This window comes from Leiobunum rupestre, chromosome 5, assembly GCF_980474605.1.
Source record: "Leiobunum rupestre chromosome 5, qqLeiRupe1.1.hap1, whole genome shotgun sequence".
NCBI lineage: Eukaryota > Metazoa > Arthropoda > Arachnida > Opiliones > Sclerosomatidae > Leiobunum > Leiobunum rupestre.
The window spans coordinates 8976394-8999186 of record NC_143388.1 but is presented as its reverse complement, the minus strand read 5'-3'; the positions used below and the strand labels follow the sequence as shown (position 1 = coordinate 8999186).

Below are 22793 nucleotides of genomic sequence, written 5' to 3'. Positions count from 1 at the left end.
GGTACAATTTTTATATTTAAAGTGCGAATTTACACCTTTAAGAGTGTTATTTTATTCTTTAAAATGGCTTATTTACACCTCTAAAGGTTACTTTTAACTCCTTCACGGGTGTGATTTTACTCTTGAACCTTAAAGGTGTGATTTAAAGCTTACAAGTTGCAAAATGACTATTTAAAGGTGTGTTATTACACGGTTATTGGAAATATTTTGTGTCACAAACAAAGAATGATAAAAAAGTGTTTAAATAGTGTGGAAAAGGAGTTTTAAATCTCATTTTTTAATACGGGGTTGATTTGTGTAATAAAACGCCCCTAGCAGTGTCAAATTTCGACTCATGAAAAAGTGTACAAATAGTGTTAAAACGGTTTGAATCAAGTTCAATCAACACCCCAATTTCTTAGAGTGTGGTTGAATAAGGATTGGGTGTGTTTATTTTACAGTGTGCTATTTAAGGAACTGGTGGTAGATCAACTTACATCGAAACGTCATCTACCGTTATTGTCGTAGAACAAATCATGAAAAAAACGCACACCCAACGAAATAACATTCACCCAAAAGCGCCGTTCTAAAAAGTATCGTCCATCGTAAAGGCGCATTCTCCAAATAGTCCTTCAATAAAACTTCACCCTCCATTATTGCCTCCTCGAACATTTTTCAAGCGTGGAAAATAACATTGTCATCTGTTTTAATACTTTGAAACTAATAGCAGTGTGGGGGATTGTAGGCAACTTTGGTATTTTGATGTTTAAAGGGGAACGGCCAAGCTTTTCCAAATATGGACTTATTTCCGTATCAAAAAAGTTGAAACGGAAAATAACGCCAGGTGTTTGGATTTGAATTTTCGACGCCATCTTAGGGGCTGCCGTCAGCGCCCCTAACCCCGTATGAGCGATTTGGGAACTTTCCTAACTTTTAAAATTTAGGCTTAAGTCTCTTATAACTGGAATGCGCCGCGCGTGCGAAACATATTTTTCGCGTCTTCAGCAGCGCGCGCTTTTACGTTGTTTTTCTGCCTCACCGACTTCTCACCACGTCTCGCGGCGGACACGCGCTTTTCGATTTCCCGAAATTTCTTTATTTTATTAAAAATTAAACACTCAATATTTTTATGCGGTTTTGGCCATAAATTTTAGTTTTTAATGGGCTATAGGACTATCTAACTGGTTAAACTTTGACCATTCCCCTTTAATGCTAAAACTTTCAGCTATTTTATTTGAAGATTTCGGAATGACTAGAAACTTTACACGTATTATATTGATAGCTCGGTCAAAGGCGACGATAAGTACGAAGCACATCGACTTGATTTAAAAATGTATTAGTAATTAAATAAATCTGAGTTGTCCTCAATCTCAAACAGTTTTGCATAAAGTAATTACTTCATAAACATACTTCATTCGTTAATAGAGCGTTCTATAAAATCGGTGTGGTGTGCTTTCCCCTTTTGAGTTCGAAGCTGGTGAATGTTTGGCCGGTTTTTCGTGTGAGAGAAATATATTTATCTTGCAAACCCGTAAGAAATTGAGAGCAGTCGATTTTTAGGAGTAGCGTAGTTGCTAGCCTAGGCTTCACTAATTTCCGGCTTTAAACGCAGTTTTTCTTATTTTAAATGATTTTTGTAATAAATGTATGATGGCAAATAAGCAAAATACTAGTCCCAAATCCACGGGTTTCAAAAGAAACTTAGATCATGAAAATATTCTTAACCCCAAACATACTTCAACAACTAGGGTCCCTCCTACAACTCCTAAAAGTTACGTCTCTAATATATTCATATAAAGATAGGACAAAAGCCGAATTCTCTTAAACCAAAGAATAAAAAAACGTTGTTAGTCCTGCTGAACTAGCTCAATAGTTTGTATGAAAAGTTTGGCCGGTGTTGGGCCGATTTTATAGAACGCTCTATTGAAAACGGATCAATATAATAATAATAATTTTATTTATCAGGAGAGAAAGTGCTATGCACTTATTGAGTCCCGAATACATACACAAGGAGTATACTGTAGTAAATCCAAATAAAACAGGAAACCCAAAAACCAGAAATAAAAAAAACAAACAAAAGAAAATGAAAACAAAAATAAAGTAAAATAAAAACAAATGAAAAGAAAATACTCAAGTGTTAGTACCAGCCACGAAACTTGTCAAGACGCGACTTAAACGCATGAACAGACGAGTTGACCTTTACTATCGATGGCAGGTCATTCCAATGGTTAACTAAACTTTGTGTAAAAAAACATCTTCGAGAGAGGCTAACACATCTCTTTTTAAAGATTGTAGGAGCTTTGCGCCCTGACCATTTAACATCAAAAAACGTTTCAGTTGAGTGACAGAAGCCCCAGACGCTTAAGGCGAGTTGGGTATGATATTTAAAATCGGAATCTCATACGCAGACGTGACCAGGGTTGGACATAAGGCACTAGTCACGGCATTTGACTAATAAAATAAATGCTCTGACTACTAAAATTAATCGAAATCTGGGGGCTCACTAGTCAATTTGATTAGTGAAAAATTTACCGAAATATTCATAAATTATGGCGAATATGGCGTATCATAAAATTATCATTCATCAATCCCTTTTTATTTAAAATCAAGCGTCCCGAGAGTCCACTGCACCTCATACAAGTTCTGATTCAGAATCTCTATCTGAAATTAATGCGTCATTTGATGATATTATCAATGGAAATATTTTCAACTAGTCAAAGACTAAAACCCATTGTATATATCTAAGAAATAAATAAATATTATTATTATTATTATTATTATTAAATTGTAATCGATCAAAATCATGTAACTCAAATGATAATAAAATCCTATTTTAATTCTGACGGGGAAAGCAAAATGTTGGCTGCTCTTCTTGTTTTATACTCCCCTTTTTACCCCCGCTAGTCATTGACTACTAAAATAAATTAAGAAGGAGGCTCACTAGTCAGGCTGACTACTAAAAAAAAAATTTCTTACGTCCAATCCTGGACGTGACACGTCAAAAGCATTCTTCGTAATTTATTCCTACAAATCACTACTACTACTCTTACGTATTACGCAAATCATAAGCTTCATACTACAACCAAACGTTGATTAAGCAAAAAAACAAAAGTAAAGGAGAACGTCAAAAGGTAGACCCAAAAACTAGGGTAGCGAGTGAAAAGGAGAAAAAAGTGTCTCTCTTTCTGAAGACGCACCATTCTCCCTCCTACCATCCAACCAAGCAACTAACTATCTCTACCTCTCGACACAAATATCAAAATACTGCTAAGCCTAGAAAAAAAAAGTAAAAGTGTAAAAAAAGGAAAATTTAACTTTAGAGGAGTGAGAGGGAGGAATCATAATTTTTCATTTAAACCCAAGAAGTCGCTTTGGCTTTTGTATAAAAAGTGCATGGACCACATTTTAGGTCTGTATGTCCCAGTAGAACGAAGAGAATAGAATATATGACCAAGTTGATATTCACGAAATAACTCAATGGGGAGTATATTAATGGACAACACGTCACGACAGTCATTAAGAATATACGGTCGGGTTCGGAGGAATTAGACCATTAATTGGATGAGTAAATGATTGCGGGGAGTCTTGGTTAGGTAGAGGCCCTCGTTTAACCTACTTTCGGTTAACGATTAAGGAATTATAGAGTTTGTACATTTTTACATTCAAAAGTCTAGTTTATGTTATGAATCATAAATAACTGTCTTTTTTTTTCGCTACCGAGATCGGAAACCATATTTCACATTTTTAATTTTAATACAATTTATTCAAATTATTTTCGACTAAATGAAAAAGCGCGCCTGGTGGTCATCTTACTAATGAACAGCAGTGCGGTACGGGTGGAACACTTCTACAGGCGTATGGCCTATTTTTCATCTACAATATTTATTGAATATCGCGTTATAATTAGAGGTCGGCGTTCGATTAACTTTTATCCATGGATAAAATAAGTTCGGCGATATTTAAATAATATTTATTTAAATAACCAATATTTGAATAATAATTGTAAAATGTTTAAATAATCGAAAGTTGATAAGCCTATTATTTAAACAAAACAAACAATTATTTAAATAAATACCATTTTAATTCAAATAAATGCTTGGTTGCGTAAAAAACATAATTAAATAAGTTAAAATTATATTATTTTTACCAACTTTTGTTAAATAAATCGGAAATTTTGTGGATAATGAATAAACAATTCCAAGCACTAGTTATAATCAATATCAAATCTTAAATCAAAACTGGTGATATTTGGTTGGTGTACCTAGGCCTTTCAAATAATATTATTACTCGGGAAATCATAAAAATATTAGGGTAATTACATTTACAATTGTCCTTTTAATTACACGGCTCTTTTAAACGAGTAATGAAACAAATTCCAGTAAGCATATGTTCGAAATTCATTACGTCCCTGGCGTATATCTTGCCAATTAGGAGCGGCGCGTTGGTACATCAACATAATCGTAATTGCGTCTAGCCAATATCGGAGTTCATCTCCAAATCAATTCTCGGGAATCCGTTTCTCCGCGAATCACGAAAATATTACGCTTTCGATCAATATGTACATATAGTATAATTTGTTCTACGTCTAGTCCACTTTGCATTTCATTCTCGAGAGTCCCGCTGAACCCGCCGGATCACTGTTGGCCTCCTCTACCACCCTTTCTCTCCCAACCTCGAACCATAGTCGCGACCCCTTACGAAATTAAAACGAACCTAACTTGGCAGTTTCCGGGAACGGGTAGTGCCTGATAATAACGGCGACTATACCGCCATATCGGGACTGAGTGTCTAGAGAACTGGCAGGTTAGACGCGACGTCTTCGCTATAGCAGCCTCCAAAAATCTTTCCGTCATCCTCTCTCTACTTTCTCCGTCGCTTCCTTGGCTTCAGGCTCCCTCTATGGCTAACTTTAGACAGCTGGAGCATGCGCTTTGAGGTCGGCCTCGTCCGAAGTTGGGGAAAGCGGAATCCGTACGCTGAGAGCCACGGAGAAGGGCTTATTTTTTCAACGCGGAAAGGTCTGACGAAATCCGGCATGGAATGGATTCTCCGCCCGTCGTCTCCCGTTTAGCTGGACCACGGTCGAAATGAATCGTACATCCAGCCTTTTATTCGTTCTCTCGTTGGCCGCCTTCGTCCTACTTGGGTAAGCTCATTCGTTTTACATGATTTCTGAGAGATTCCGAATTAAAAGTTGTTCCCTCAAAACCTGGGTTTCGACGGCGGAAGACCTAACGGCCTTTACCGTAGTTGCGGAGTCCGTTGTTGCTGTCTAGGGTCTCGGCCCTGGTTATTGATTTTTACAAAGGCTAGCCGCGCGTTTTCCCGTACGCGAATAATCTCATCACCATAGTCCTTTTTGTAAGGGCCCCCGTCGTAGTTTTGACGACTAGGTTTCAAACTTTCTCTTCTGGATCCTCTCACGGCGAAATTTCGAAAAGAGAATCCTTGAATATTTATATCTTATGTTTTCAGGAAATGTCAAGTGCCACGTGGACCGGATCAACTCGCCAACGTTACGGACATCCTGAAGACGATTCTCGATGGTTACGATATTCGGTTGAGGCCCAATTTTGGAGGTGAGCTCGGATTTTCTACGTTCTTTTGTTGATGTTTAGATATTGATTGTGGCTATATCCACGTTTCGTGAAAGTGAAGAGATTCAAAGATTAACGAAATAGGCTAACTTGCTGAAGTTCTAGAACAACAGTTAGACGCAAAATAGTAGAAGAATAGTTAACAAGAGTTTTCAAAAAAAATTAAATACTTTTAAATGTTTTAAATTTTTAATATCTTATATTATAAAATATTATATAAATTTGTTTTTTAATATCTTATATTATAAAATATTATATAAATTTGTTTTTTAATATCTTATATTATAAAATATTATATAAATTTGTTTTTTAATATCTTATATTATAAAATATTATATAAATTTGTTTTTTAATATCTTATATTATAAAATATTATATAAATTGGTTTTTTAATATCTTATATTATAAAATATTATATAAATTTGTTTTTTAATATCTTATATTATAAAATATTATATAAATTTGTTTTTTAATATCTTATATTATAAAATATTATATAAATTTGTTTTATCGTGTGAAAAACGTAAACACTCCAATGTTGAATTACTTAAATTCAGTAATGTAAAAGGGAAATTTCGTGTGTTTTCTGATTGTACACCTACTAGTTCCAAGACCATATTAAAACTAAAGTACTATTCATTTGCATCATGTAAATTTGTCTAACTAAATTATAAAAGGATGTGTCGTATTGAATTCAACATCTCTAAAATTACTTTGGCTGATCATAACTTAAATTAAAAACAATATATGATATTTTACTCAACGTCTCCAAAATTTCCACCACTGAACTGAATTTAAATTAAATTAAATAAAGAATGCATAGTATTTAATGTTAATAAACGTTTTAGTTGTTTTTAAATTGAGGAAAAATTAAATCGGAAAATCGTCTACATCTTATCGTCGATACACCATAAATATATAAATTCCTTTAAAGGTAGTATTAAGTTACGTATCACCAAATTTCACGGGTCTATCACTCGGTTTAGCTACAGCTGTTGAGTAACAGGTTCTAGTAACGTTAGCCACTTATTTTTCGATTTAAAACGTAATAAAATTAGATAATATTTTGAGAAATAAATAAACGGAGTCCGTAAAAATAACGATTCTATTTCGCAACGTACAACTAAGCAATATGTATGCGCATAAACATAAATACGAGAGCGATAAAAACAAAAGGTCCCGCACGGGCTGTCGTGTGGGCGAAAAGCAAGAAGAAGAGAAGACAATGGGCGAGATAAGACGCGATGGAAGATAAGCGAAGAGAGACATTTATGGAGGGCGAGAGGACTATAGGATCACGGACGCGGGTGAAGAGCTAAAAAGCTGAAAGGGTAAAACCCTTTGAATATTTGATATGAGGATAAGCGGCTGGAAACGCCAATAAAACGTCGAAAGAAGGACAGCCTAGTTCCTCGACGAAGCGGGTAAAATCAATTATTCATCCCGGCAAGTAGGCACTGCGCGGGCAAATCTGGGTGGGCAATCAAAGAAACTCCCCACTCCAAGCGAGAAGATCAGATGGATCAAGAAGAAGATTTATTGGATAAATTCCGATACTTTTAAGTGGCAGGGCAAACTTCGAAGCTAAATTCAACCAGAGCCTTCGGCAGTAGCAACCAGACTTTACGTAAACAGTGGCCCTCCAAAAAACGTCTAATGCTATGTAAACTAAAAGACAAACCGTTCCGTCAAAGAAGCTTACTAAGAGTGCCCGTCAATTTCACGCGTTCAAAGAATATTCAAATGTACCGAATTCTCTCGCTAAAATCAGAAACAGAAGAAAGATATCTAGACAGGTCCCGAATTCTCCCGTCGTTCAAAATGGCCGCGTTTAAAAGGGTTCATTGAAGTGTTTGAATTTTATTTTTCAGGCAAGCCTCTTCACATCGGTATGGAGCTGTACATAGCCAGTTTCGACAGTATCTCGGAAGTCAACATGGTAAGTTCGAAATATTTTAAAGCGTTACCCTGCCATCCCTAAAGGTCACGGAATCGTAATCCTATGTTTGGAAGTATCTCAGGAATTCCAACAATTACTACTCTTTACAAAGACTATAAATATATTTTAATCCTTCCAAAAGGGTGATGGCTGTTATGGTATTCCAAAGCATATAAACTGTTAAAAGGGCTTGTAAACAAATTTTTGTTTCTTGTTTAATAGTAACAAGAACGTATTAATGTTACACTATAAAAATAAGGTGTATTTCAACACCTTTTTAAGAAGTTTTTCTGGGTCCAAATTTGTTCTGTTTAGAGGTGTTAACTCACAACATTAAAGGTGTTAAATTACTTCATTTTTACACTATTACCCAAAAATTCAAGAAAAAAAGTTTCATTAAAAGTAATCTTTAATACCTTTTTCAACCCCTTTTTGGTATATTTATCCTTCTTAAGTAGCACTTTTTTACTACATTAAAGGGAATATAACCTGCAAAGCAATCTTTATGGAAGACCCCTTCAATTTTTCCAACTACCCTGTACAGTGGCGCCAAACATTTTTAAAGCCAAAGGCAAGAGCGGCCGGAGCTGCAACCGTTGGTTTTCCACACCAAATACCTGAGGTTATATTCCCTTTAAAGGTTTAAATAACAGTATTGTTTTCTTTTTTAAAAGTGTATAGTACCACAAATTAATTTTGGCATATATATAATTTAAAAAAAATTGTTTTACTGTTACACACCATATTAACACCTTTACGAGAAAACGTTAAATTCAGAAAGGTGTTTTTACATAAAATGTTTTTTCTGGAGTTAAAAAGGTGCGATTGTAAAATTACAAGCTTACGACTCCTTAGTTACACCCCTATTTTAAAGAGTGTAGCGGAGAATATGTAACTATAGTCTCTGTTTTCATGATTCCCGGAAGGTATCTTCCGCCTACAAGGATTGCGATCATACCAGAGTGTCTCGCGATCATACCAGAGTGTCTCGCACTCTTCCTGGAGAAAGAGGGGGAAAGATTAAACGGGAAAAGCAAAATAGCGTGGTTTATCTACCGGGTATCATGAGTCGAAGGCAATGCTGCCCAGATATTATCAGTTAATGCATTATTGATAGTACCGTTTTATATAGTGTGAGTAGTGTAGGAAAATATTTTATTATTACGAATTTGTTTCAACTCAAACGTCTCCAAAGTCAAGTTATCTTTATTTCAAGCACATTTTTCACTGCGGTCGCGCGATTTATCGCACATACTGAAGATGAAATCTGCGTTTCTGAATTACAGGACTACACTCTAACACTGTACTTGAATCAATACTGGAGAGATGAGCGATTAGCATTCAGCACGGAAACTTACGAATTGACACTATCGGGGGATTTCGCCGAATTGATCTGGGTACCGGACACATTTTTCGCCAATGACAAGAACTCTTTTCTCCACGAAGTGACTGAAAAAAATAAAATGGTCCGGCTCAAGTCCGACGGTGGCATCGCTTACGGCATGAGGTTGGTGACTTGTTCACGATGGAAATTGTATATTTCCATCATGTAAAGAAATGGTACTAACAAGGGAATATCTCAAGGTGTTTCTCCCCGATTTTGTTCAAACTCGGGGGGTTAGTAGACCTCCATGTACCTTGAAAGCTCCCAAAGGGAACAGTTTCAATGGCCATTCGTTTGACCATGGCAAACAAAAATGTTTTTCACAACTCAAGTTTAAACGTTTTCTGCGTAAAATAGCATGGCAAAATCACGGAATGTAAACCCTTACGATTTTACCGAAATTTTATTGGTTTTACCCAATTTTCTTAATTTTACCCAATAGAGTGCTAGCAGTTGATGCGTTTTTAAAAGTTAGTGACGTCACAGCCGTAGCTTCCGTAATGGTTGTCATGAAAACTCGCGTTTTTTCTCAATAGACGTTTAACATTGGTGACGTCGTAGGGTTTCAAGCTGCTGGCACTCTATAGCTCTTTATATAAAATACGAGAAGTCACGTGATTACGTTAGATTCATCGTGCAATTAAAGTTAGAGAGCGCGTGCATATTTTTTTTGTTGAGCTCGTGCGAAAACGCACGAGACCCTCTACACGGAAATATTAGGAAGCGCGAGCTCAAAAAATAACACTTTTTATACATGTATGCCAAAATTTTAATTTTTTGAAAATGTCACAATCCGTGATTTTCACATGCAATTTTATGTAGACAAAGTTTAAACTTGAGTTGTGAAAAACATTTTTGGTTGCCATGGCAAAACGAATGGCCATTGAAACTTTTCCCTTTTAGAGCTTTCAAGGTACATGAAGGTCTACTTAACCCCCGAGTTTGAACAAAATCGGGGAGAAACACCTCGGGATGTCTCCTTGTTAGTAATACTTGATAATATTGGATAATACGCAAAATACGTAGTAATACACTAGAATATTTGAAAATACGCAATTATATTTGAAGGTTTACGACCACGCTAGCTTGTATGATGGATCTGCACTACTACCCATTAGATTCTCAAAATTGCACGGTGGAAATTGAGAGCTGTAAGTCCCCGACAAACTCTGGCGTCTGAAAGACACTAACGTATTCCCCGAATGTTTCCCGGTAGATGGCTATACGGTCAAAGACGTGGTGATGTACTGGATGCCGACGCCGGTTGTGGGCGTCGAGGACGCGGATCTTCCCCAGTTTTCCATCATTCGTTACGACACGAAAGATCGCAAGGAGCAGTTGGCCACGGGAACTTATCAACGCTTGTCCCTCAGTTTCGAGCTGAAGCGAAACATCGGCTATTTCATCTTCCAAACGTACCTGCCCTCCATCCTTATCGTCATGCTGTCTTGGGTATCTTTCTGGATCAACCACGAAGCCACATCCGCCAGAGTTGCCCTCGGTAAGCCTTCGTTTTTTCCCCATCTTTCCGTTTATATACACTCTTTTTCGCGCCTTTATTTTACTCCCCGTAATGGAGGATGGAGCTGAAAGGGGAAAACCAAACATGGACGCGCCCAGGAAAATACCGCGAAAAACAGTGTATATCTCGACTGCATGGGGTTCATTAGCTATACTTGACGAAACACGTTTAGCTTACAACCGTTAAAAGTCACGAAGTGGCATTTTAAGTATTAACATTCTACTTCTGAAACTGCTGGCAACCTACTAGTGTGTTTATTTTGGAAGACATCACCGTAGAAAGATACAAAAAATTGTGGAAAAAGTCTTTAAGTATTTATTTATTTTTCTGTAAGTAATCTATTTTTATTGAACTATTTTAGCACTCACTAAAATTTTAAAATGCAAACTCCGACGCGAGTCAAATTGACGGTTTTTACCGTAACATATACATTTTGAGTTCATATTGAAATACCACACCTTAAATATTTTCGGAATATATTAGTCTCGCAGAAAGATTTTTCGAAGCGAAATTACAGCCCTAGTAAATTTTCGACGTACTCTAAATCACTCTATTATGTAGTTTCCTCTTAAGCGTGGCTTTATATGTACGGTGAATAAAATCGGTGTGGAAGCGATCGATATGATATTCCTCCTGACTAATAAAAGGGAACTCGAATCTTTCCCTGTATTGAACTAAAAGAAAAACAATGAACCCAAATTCATAGAACTCTAGTATTTCCCTTTATTGAGTTACGAACCCAAATTCCTAAAATATAGTATTTCCCTTTATTGAGTTACGAACCCAAATTCCTAAAATCTAGTATTTCCCTTTATTGAGTTACGAACCCAAATTCCTAAAATCTGGTATTTCCCTTTATTGAGTTACGAACCCAAATTCCTAAAATCTAGTATTTCCCTTTATTGGGTTACGAACCCAAATTCCTAAAATCTAGTATTTCCCTTTATTGAGTTACGAACCCAAATTCCTCAAATCTAGTATTTCCCTTTATTGAGTTACGAACCCAAATTCCTAAAATCTAGTATTTCCCTTTATTGAGTTACGAACCCAAATTCCTAAAATCTAGTATTTCCCTTTATTGAGTTACGAACCCAAATTCCTAAAATCTGGTATTTCCCTTTATTGGGTTACGAACCCCAATTTCTAAAATATAGTATTTCCCTTTATTGAGTTACGAACCCAAATTCCTAAAATCTAGTATTTACCTTTATAAGCTATACGAACCCAAATTCATAGAATCTAGTATTTGCCGATATATGAACTCAAATTCATAAAACTCCAGTATTTCTTTTTATTAAGCTAAGAACCCAAATTCCTAAAATCTAGTATTTTCCTTTATTGAGCTACGAACCCAAATTCCTAAAATCTAGTATTTCCCTTTATTGAGTTACGAACCCAAATTCCTAAAATCTGGTATTTCCCTTTATTGGGTTACGAACCCCAATTTCTAAAATATAGTATTTCCCTTTATTGAGTTACGAACCCAAATTCCTAAAATCTAGTATTTACCTTTATAAGCTATACGAACCCAAATTCATAGAATCTAGTATTTGCCGATATATGAACTCAAATTCATAAAACTCCAGTATTTCTTTTTATTAAGCTAAGAACCCAAATTCCTAAAATCTAGTATTTTCCTTTATTGAGCTACGAACCCAAATTCCTAAAATCTAGTATTTCCCAATATTGAAATACGAACCAAAATTCATAGAACTCCAGTATTCAACTCTAGTGAGCTACATGTATGGACCCAAATTCATAAAACTGCGGTATTTCCCTCTATTGAACTATGAACCCAAAATTCGTAAACTCCAGTTTTTGCTTATATTGAAATATGAAACAAATTCGTAAGACTCCAGTACTTCCCTATATTTAACTATGAGCCAAAAATCATAGAACTCCAGTATTTCCCTATATTGAACTATGAACCCAAATTCTAGGAATCTCCAGTATTGGCCTACATTGAACCATGAACCAAATTCGTAAGACTTCAGTATTTCCGTATATTGAACTATGAACCGATCTTCACAGAGATCCAGTATTTCCGTATATTGAACTATGAACCGATCTTCACAGAGCTTTAGTATTTCCGTATATTGAACTATGAACCGATCTTCAAAGAGATCCAGTATTTCCGTATATTGAACTATGAACCGATCTTCACAGAGCTCCAGTATTTCCGTATATTGAACTGTGAAACGATCTTCACAGAACTCCAGTATTTCCCTATTTAGTCGTAAACCATTCTTTTTCCCCTCTAAAACGATTTATATGGGAAAAAAATTTAAACGCGGATCTCACATCAGTAACAACCTCCGAGAGAGACTGACTATAAAAGAAGTAGAAAAATCCATCCAAGATTGGAAAAAGGTTAGAAATCGATGTACCAAAGTTTTCGAGCTAGGATAGTTAAAGAAAAGAGCTCTAAAGGAAAGAATCGTGACTTTTATGGCGGAAAATTCTTGACAGTCCAATCAAAAGCTACAATCGAGTAACTTCGGGCCCTGAGGCAAAAAAAGAACGCGTTGTATCTTCTAAGCGCGGACGTCAAATTTCCTATGTTTGGAAGATGATATTCTAATTGCATACAGGAAAACAAAGATTTCGAGGTTCAATTTTAAAGCTAACTAAACAATCTTCAGAAGCAATTCACATTCTGAGTTGGAAGTGGGTCAAAAAAATTCATACATTTATAACCCAGTCCTTGGTGCCGAGCCGAAGATTTTTAAACCTTGTTCGATCCTTTAAGGGCCCATTATAGAGGGACGGCCATTTCGAAGACCCTCGGCCTTGGTGCCAAGCCAAAAAATTTTAAACCCTCGGCCTTGACTTCGGTCCTTATACCCATTGCAACACCCATGGTCAACTAACGACTTTTAATGCCTTAAAATCAGTTGGCTGGGTTATATTGGGTAAGAGGATGGTGGCAAGCTTTTCATGCCACCCGATCTAACAGCACCCTACACTAACTATTACTATTAACCTCAATAAGTTTTTATGGGAAAGGGGAAACCGAATAACTCGGGAAAACCCCTTTATTAGAGTAAAACCACTCAGTGTCTAATAAACATTACTATCGAGTGAAATCTGAGGAGAATCAATGAAGCCTTGTATTCCATTATCCCGCCACCACTGCAAAAACAGCAATATGACAATTTTAAGTCATGCTTAATGTAAAAAAACCTTAAACAAAAAGAAACCTCCGGAAAAAATTTAATAAAATATAATTACTTTCCCTTTGTTAACAAAATTCAAAATTTCAACATTGCAGACTGTTGTGGCTCCATCTGATTAAACTTCTAGTACTTAAAAATTTTAGTCTAAAGGCCCATGACTAGATCTTCCTCCTTGTGAAATATATATTCGTCTATCAGAAGCGTAGCCAGAAACTCGTTAAGGGGTCTTCACCTTTGTAGAATTTTTGCGGAGGAGGGTAAAAATTTGGTAGAGTCAAAGCTACGCCGAAACGGGTGGGGGAAAACACCCCTCTGTCTACGCCACGGTCGTCTATAGACCAGGAGATAGTACAAAATGTGATTCTTGCTGTAGTCCTATTAAAAAGGTTTACTGGCGTTACGAAAAATACGTACCAAGCCCTTTTGAGTGACATTTTTTTTTTCTGAGTTTCAAGTGTACGTGTTCCCCTCTCAGCTACCTTTCACACTATAATCTTCCCGCAACCGGAGCTAAGAGGTACTGCAACCAAGGATGCATTGTTCTTAATTTTTCTGCTTATTTCGAAATTTTATTCATGTACGTTCTTTTGTCTGCCTTTCTCAAAAGGAATTACAACCGTCCTGACAATGACCACGATAAGTACCGGAGTGCGTTCTTCGTTGCCGAGGATCTCGTACGTAAAAGCCATCGACATCTACTTAGTCATGTGTTTCGTCTTTGTCTTCGCCGCCCTCCTCGAGTACGCCGCCGTCAACTATTCATACTGGGGTGCCAGGGCCAAAAAGAAGGCCAAGAAAATCAAAGAATCTTCCAAAGTGGCCGAACTGGTACGCACTTTATTTTCTGTTACTTTAGCTGCCTGCTAAACCTTTACCTGGTAATGTATCCCCAAGATTTCAGCTAAGGGATGGCGGAGTTGCTAGCACTTTCACCTCGCAGCAACAGAAGTTCAGTCCCAGGTTGAGGCCGAGGGGTCTGACACTTTGCAAATTTTGCGTACGGGATTTTGAATCTCAAACTGATTTCAGAAATCAGAAACTGAGTGATTTCTGTCTTTTTAGACTGATTTTGAATATCTAACTGATTTCAGAAATCATAAGTGGATTTTGATATTTTAATGTACGATTTTCGTGTTGATTTCTGTCTTTGTAGACTGATTTTGAGGTGTGGGAACTGAATTGATTTCGAGATTTCTAAAATCATTTTTCTCTAGAGTGTACGGGATGTTTATGTATGTTGGAAAATTTCCCAACAAACAGCGCATCTCGTCTAAACATTTATAGTCTGTATTTAACGATTCAAAATTTCAAACATACTAGTTTTTGCTCAAACTTTCTGACCTAAAACTAGTATATGGTTGACTAGTATGTGTATATAATTTCTGGGTCAGAACTTATTTACTGGTGCACCTGAGAAATCAATCACCCTATAATCACCGGTAGCCTCAACATAATGCACCACGATAACGTCCACAGCCCCGACGGGATGGTGACCGACAGCCACTTTATCCTATTACTGACAGTCGCAAGCCAACCAACCCTCCGAAAGGCGCGAAATGGGATGATCACTATCCGCTTCGCGTACAGACGTGGGAATAAGGATAGATGCTATGCCCCGAATATTCCGGTGGGAACCCAAAAGGCTGCAAAGCAATTAAGGGCCACCGTGCCTTATATGGAAACCCGTGGCCGCGAAGCTGGAAACCAACAGTGTGTGGATCTTCCCCGTTAGCCCGATCTGAAACCCAGTGTCCGGCCCATACCTGACCGAAGACGGAGATTGGGTAGGACCACTGGACTAAGGGTAACATCTCCTAGTACAATTACGCCCTTGGGCTAACGAGTACCAGACCCCAACACCCCGGTAATACCACCAGCTATTACATCCCTTGGCCCGTTAAGAGCCAAACATATACTAGTTTTAACCTATGTCCATTTAATAGTGGCTTGAAGGATGCTCCAATAGCTACTTTTTAATGTTAAATTTATGTGTATGAAAATTTGTTGAAGTTTAAAGACAATTGCGACAAGATGTCTAAAAACATCTACTGGCGGTACCTTGCGAAGGTGCATGTTTCGAGCTAATAACGTTAGCAGTAAAGAGAGATGAATCAAAGAATATAAAGCCTCAGGAATGGAAGGTGTAGCCCCGTCTAGTGAAACTTTGGCGGCTCTCGTTTTTAAAGAGAGACCGGGTTGCGGTAACCGTTTCCGGTTACTCTGATTTCCTTTGCCGGAAGTTTCTAGCGCAGCCAAAACACGCGGCCAATAATATCAATCCTTCCATTCCTGGGGCTTTATATTCTTTGGATGAATTCTTCTCCGTTAATAGGTATTTGATATTCTTCAGACTTAACCCAATGTCTTTTCCGGTTGCAGAACGAAGAAATCATCGAACTGCACGACGTACGTATGTCGCCGATCCCGTGTCTGCGAAACCGTCACAAGCCACTGGCCAACTCGACCACCGAGAGTGACTCCAAGTTCCCCCCTTCATTCCGCATGAGCACAGTGGCGCACCGCTCCCCTTACAGTGGCGCGGGGGCCGGAAAAGGACATTACGGCCGGAGACCCAGATCGGCGGCCGAATACGGGCACAGCGTCAAGAGACCCAGGGTCCTCCAGAGCCTGAAACGGGGCGCGCACGCTCTAAGAGTCGCGATACCCAGAATTAAAGACGTGAACAAGATCGATAAATATTCACGGATCATTTTTCCAGTCTCGTATCTCGTATTCAACGCCATCTATTGGTGTTTTTACATACTTTAGGAAGAAGGAAAAAACTTCAAATATCAAGAATGCAAAGCAAAATAAACGCGTCCTTTTCAAGACCGTAACGTCTGACGTAAGGTCTGAATGGAATTAACCTAAAGAAAAAAAGCCTGATTCCAATTCCTGATTGGAAAAATTTACAAAAAAAAACAAGATAAACATTGAAAAGAAACTGATTTTACTTTGATAGAATGATATATTACCATATACTTAAAGTTGTAGGGCTATTTTAATTTATTTTAAATTGAAAACTGTTTAAGAAATATCATTTACTAATTGCGCGTATAGTGAAGTTTAATGTGACTTAAAGTAATATGGTACTCGAATCTCGGGCCCCGCAAATCAGTATCAAACTGCGATGGCCGAAGAAAAAAAGTATTACAATGTTTAAAAGAGTTATTGTTGAATTTTTGTAAATATTTAACTTGTTGGGGTAACATTAAAAAACGCTGCTTTTAAATGTCCTAGTTAAAAGCTAGATTCTTCAATATGAGGATTTTTAAAATTAGTAATTCATGACGCATCTATTTCCTTCGAAAGTATTTAAAACACCAGTTTCTTTTTAAATTAATTAACCCCTAATTAAAAGTTATAATTGGAGACAAGAACTGCCTATCCACCTCCCTGCCTTACAATATTTACTGGTCAATATTAAGACAAACACCGAATTTGTGTTCTAAGAGCACGGACAATCCAAATTTATCACCGATTAAATACAAAGTATCATATATTAGGCCTAGGTTTAATAACTAATGATTTAAAACATAAATTAACGAATTAATTTACTAAATTAGGAAGATATAATGTTCTAAAACAATCAATAAAAACTGTTATAGAGAGAAAATGAAATATATTATATTATTGTGAAACAAAAAATTGTAAAGCTTGCAGTAGTTTCGTTGCTAATAAACAGTGCATTATTTTCCAATAAATAAAAAGGGAATTTATTTGTAATTATTTAAGCAAACGATCTTGCTAGGCTGGAATTCACTAAATCACAAAATTGTGCTTAGCAACATGCCAAAAAATAGTGCTGTATTACAATGAAAATAACTCATGAATGCGATTATATTATAGTATTTACCAAATGGTTTATTAACTGAATGAAATATCTTAATTCCGTTTATAAATAATGCGTTTGAGAAGTTTATATTAATAATTAGTTATAAGTAATAATATACTAATATAAAATAAATATTATACATATATGAATATCGGCACAGCTCCTAAAATGTGTTAGTATCATTTGCTATTTATTTATTTATGTGTTGTTAGATTTAATAATCAAAACACTGAATTAGTTTGATGAGATTTCGCTTTTCAAATTTCAAATTTACCGCGCTTATGAACAGGAAATATTCAAAAAAATAATATACATTTTATAGACACTGTGGTGCCATCTATAAGTTTCGACAACATACGGATTTCCAGATTTCTCTTTTTATGATTGGTTTTGTTGATTTTGCCCGATCTATGGTACTAGTGCTACCACCAATTCCCCAAAGGATGGTCGGAATACTTCCGCCACGGGTATCCCCACGTTTTCCCCCGTTGGCGTGGCCGTTACACTTATCTCACCCTGATTAATCAGTTATTGTGTGCTGGTGTCTAAGGCCTTGGGTCGACACCGATGTATGTATCTCAAAAAAAAAAAGGTACTAGTGCTGCCATCTACAGTCTGTCATCTGCTTATATTTTCGTGCTTTAATATCAGAAAGGTCAATTGCGTTTAAGATTTGGCGGGCTTCTATGGATTAACTTTAAGATTATCTTGGATTGTGTTTAGTTAATATAAGGTAATACTTAATAATTTGTGAATCTAAATAGATATGTTACGAATTTGGTAAGCAGTTTAAGCGGGAAATAAATGGCTTAAGAGCATACAGGATAATTTTTACAGCCTAAGTCAAGCTACGTTATCAATGGAAAAATTGTAACTCAATAGAATTTGTGTAACTAATTAAGTATGTCTTTGGTTTGTAGCAATTTTTTTTTTATATTACAGCACTGATATGACTTATTTTAATGATCTCGAGCACCGTAAGCCAAGGGATGGAAATGTAACTGAATGGAATTTACGTAACTAGATAGGTATGTCTTTGGTTGCTAACCAGTTTGAATTGCTTTATTACAACAGTGAAATACGTTATTTTAGTTAAGTCAACCACTGTCGGCAATGTATGGAAATGTAACAGAACTGACTAAAGCTAAACGAAATGCCACGCTGAAAGCTAACTGGCAAAATGTCACTAAAATATGCAACGAGTTGGCAATTCACTATACATCAAAGGGCCTATTTGAAGATGCCTGTGAAGAACACAAGGAGGAATTAGACGCTGCTAAGAAATGTGACGATCAAGAAGCTATAGCATTGGCTCATCGTTTACTGGGGGAAAATTTGGTGGAAACTGGGAAACACAAGGAAGCGTTAAAACATCATAAATCTTTTTTAAAGTTAGCAGTTCATACCCTCAAGAGCAAAATTGAACAACAAAGAGCTTGGGCAACCCTGGGTCGCACGTACTACAGCATATACACAGCTAATGAGACAGACACGGATTACTCTAAAACTGACCTGCTTTCTAAAGCTGAAAACGCTTATTTTGAGGCAGCGGAACTCGCTGACAGTCTACACAATGATAATGATCTCAGTAATAAAGAACATGCCGAAATGAAAGCCAGAATCATGTTAAATATTGGTTTAATATACGAACAAAAAGATAACCTAAAGCAATGCCAAGAATGTATGAAGGAAGCCATATTTCTGTGTAACAAATTCAAACTAACTGAAGATTTGCACAGATGCCAATTTTCACTAGCGATGATTTACCAAAATAGGGGATTGACCGAGTTGTCAATGCAGTTAATTAATGACGCTATTAAAACGGCCACGGATTTAAAGTCAGATAATTTACTAAGCGACTGCTTCTTCCTTAAAGCGAAACTTCTTATCAACGGTAACAATTACAACGATGCCAAAGAATTAGCTCGCAAAGCGTACAAATGCACACCAAACGGTAAGAAAGGAGAATCGAAAGTGTTCTATCAATCTGTGATTGGACTTAAGAACTTGCAAGACGAAATTCTTGTTAATAAAAGCGATATTGTGGCCCTGGAAAAATTAGCAGATGGATTGGCCTACGTCGGGTTGTACAAAAAAGCTATTGAGAAATACAAGGAAATAATAGAATTGGATCTTTCGGATAACTTGGCATCTATTTACTATTCTTTAGCCGAAACGTATCTGGATGACAATCAATACGAACCTGCCCTAGAATTTTATAACAAAGAAATAGAACTTAACAAGTATTTGCCCAAGGAACAGGTTAAAACTTTACTGAGAGTTGCGAATGTACAAGAGAAAATGGGATGTAATTCGGAAGCTTTGAATACGTACCGTAAAGCGAAACAGATCGGCCTGGACATTAACGACGATGCCTTGCAAGTGCAGGTCCTGAAGGAGCTAAAATTCTTTATGGAAAATAATAAATATAGTGGTTTGGAAGATGTCACGGAGGAGCTGGAAACCCTGCAAAGAGACGCCCATTTGCCCGATTCTGTGGAGCTGTCACAAGATTCGAGCGAACCTTTTAATCATATTGAAATTGACGAATCCAGTGACGAGGAACCGTCCCAGGTCTCCAAAAGACCCAAACGAAATACGTACGTGGTCCGAAAGAATGACAAGGGCGAAACGCCGCTCCATACAGCCTGTATTAAGGGCAATTTGAATCAGGTACAGAATCTAATTGAAAAAGGTCATGCTTTAAACGTACGCGACAACGCGGGCTGGCTACCCATTCACGAAGCCGCTAATCTAGGACATAAGGACATCGTGGAATGTCTGTTGGACAACGGAGCCTGGGTCAACGATTCGGGGGGTGAATTATGCGATGGTATTACCCCCTTACACGACGCGGCCATATGTGGTCATTTCGACGTCATCGAGTCCTTGTTGGAGCGCGGGGCTTCTGTCACGCAAACTACTAAAGAGGGTTTAACAGCCTTGGATAATTTAAACACGTATAAAGAAGACAACGATTTGGATCCGGAGGAATTAGTAAAATTTTTCGAAATTGAGGAAACTTTGAAACGCAAAATGCTTGAAGCGGGTGTCGATCCTACTTATTCCGGTAGAAATAAGCGGAAACGAAGTGCTGTAGATACTCCCACTGCTAGCGCTTGGGTTGATGATAACTCCAATTCGAACGGAGACATCGTAATGGACGAAGAGGAACTAGCCCTTAATGATGATGTAATGGAAAATGTATACAATCCATTCGTTGGAGAATTAAACCAGGACTTAGACGACCCCGACGTGGCCAGACGGGAATATCAGTCAGCCATTTCGCAAGTTCGAAAAAAGCCGAAAACTACTTCCGAAGCCGGCGTTCCGTTCGAACCAATTCCAGCCCTGATTGAAGAAAACCACTTGGTCGATGATAACTGGTTAATCGACGACATCGAACCGTCCCCGAATAACCGAAAACCCAAACGGTTAAGACAAACCAAGTTAGCCATGAACATCACCAAAACCCCGCGACAGAGTGCGTCAACTTCCAAACGATCCAACTCCGCTACTGGTAATTCAAACCACTTAAGGAATAAAGCGAAACCTTCAAGTCATTCTTCGGATATCATAAGCTTGGACGACTTCAACGATAGCCTCAGTTTCGACCAGGAAAACGTACCAACCGGAAACCACAGGCCTAGCATTACCCCTAGTACCTGCATTAAGGTGAAAATTAAGAATATTAATATCAATATCCCAATAAAGGACATGAACGAAACCTTCGAATGGTTGGCGAACGAAGCGGCTCTACGTTATAATACCCAAACCGGCATGAAACCGATTTTAGTTCTGCAACAATTAGACGGCGCTATGTTTTCTTGCTTGGATAAGATTGGGACTATGCTACAAAATGGAAGTCAAATAAACGGAATCATCCATTCGTACAATCAACCTCCAATCGAGGAACGCTATTCCCACGCCTGCCTAGCTTCCAAATCGCACACTTCCAAAGACATTTTAGAGATATTAAAAACATCGCGAGAATCCGGAATATTTTCATTGGAAAACGTTTCTTCCGATTTCTACTTGGAGCCCGTTTTCAAAGCCATGCACCACGAATTCGCTTTACGATCTTTAGTCTTATCGTCGGTGGATATTTCTAGCGAAAAGAGCGTTTCTTTACTGTGTCAAGCACTCGCCACATTCACCAATCTAACGCAATTGAAATTGGACTGTTGCGGATTGAACTCCGCTTTTTTTAAAACGTTAGACGAGTCGTTGGAAGATAATTTTACAATCAAGGAATTGAGTTTCGACTACAATGATCTAAGCGACGCTACCCTCATTCCAAATAGTTTTGGAAAGATATTTGAAAAGCTAAATCGACTAGAAACACTTTCGTTACGGCATTGCGATTTGTCACCCAATTTCTTTGCCAATATAGAAATAAATTTAAAAAAATTACCGTCGTTACGGTGTCTAAATGTAGGTGGAAATTTAATAGGAGCAGACGGTGTTAGAGATTATCTAAATATTATTAATGAGGGCTATGTGGTGGATTTAGATTTGTCATGTACGCAAAACAAACCCGGAATTGGTTCGGTTTTAAATACTATTTTTAGCTCGGAAAATCACACGATTCAGACTCTTTCATTGAAATCTTGTACTTTGAACGAAACCGACCTGCGACATTTAACGCAGTGCGTATCGCGGATGTCGCAGTTGCAACATTTAGATTTCAGCAATAATCCCGATCTACAAGACGACTGTCTAGAGTTGTTCTTAAAACAAATCAAAAGCGCCGATGTTCCTATTGTGTCTTTAAATTTAGAGGGGACTGTGTTTGTTTCCGGTGATAATCTAACCTGGTTCTGTACTTTGATGGAGTTGAAATTATTGAGAAACATTTTCGTGACAAGCAACAGTGTCTTAATGGAAGATGTCCTTAAACGTTCGTGGGAAAAGATATGGTCCGAAAAAGCCAGCTTCAAAAAAATGGGACTGTCCTCATTTAGATTTTTATCATTGTAGTGTTATACTTCACTTTATATATTTTGTAATCTATTATAAAAAAATTATGTTTCAACCTTTTTGAATTTAAAGATTGAGTAAAATATATATTTATAATAATTTTCAAAAATCGTATTTAATTTTAAAACTTTTTGGGACTCCTTTTAAAATTTCCAGGTAGACCACAGCTTACCTACTGGCTAAATTTTGTCAAATTTATAATTATATATTTACAATTATATTGAAAAATATTAAGAGTGATGAAGAAAGAAAGTAAATAACGTCTTGCAAAACCACGTAACCTTTTTGAAGAAAAAAGGTTTAAATATGTAGTCGCATTGTATTTTCTGAGCTTTGAAAAAGGTTTCAACAGCAAGGACCTGCCCCCCCCCCCCCCCCCCC

The 22793-nt window shown here is 37.2% G+C and overlaps 2 protein-coding genes across 2 annotated transcripts; both read left to right on the top strand.

Moving 5' to 3' along the window:
• The first annotated feature begins 4926 nt into the window (after window positions 1-4926).
• On the top strand, window positions 4927-17279 carry Lcch3 (Ligand-gated chloride channel homolog 3). Its single transcript, XM_090174400.1, has 8 exons — window positions 4927-5125; window positions 5455-5558; window positions 7448-7515; window positions 8802-9022; window positions 9968-10050; window positions 10116-10400; window positions 14205-14425; window positions 15977-17279. The coding sequence occupies exons 1-8, from the start codon at window positions 5067-5069 to the stop codon at window positions 16364-16366; spliced, it is 1431 nt and encodes a 476-aa protein (XP_090030526.1). The 5' UTR covers window positions 4927-5066; the 3' UTR covers window positions 16367-17279.
• A 999-nt stretch (window positions 17280-18278) lies between these two features.
• LOC149943499 (tonsoku-like protein) lies at window positions 18279-22496 on the top strand. The gene is made up of 3 exons (XM_090175268.1): window positions 18279-18302; window positions 18375-18460; window positions 18525-22496. Exon 3 carries the CDS (start codon window positions 18546-18548, stop codon window positions 22410-22412), a length of 3867 nt encoding a protein of 1288 aa, XP_090031394.1. The 5' UTR covers window positions 18279-18302; window positions 18375-18460; window positions 18525-18545; the 3' UTR covers window positions 22413-22496.
• The last annotated feature ends 297 nt before the right edge of the window (window positions 22497-22793 follow it).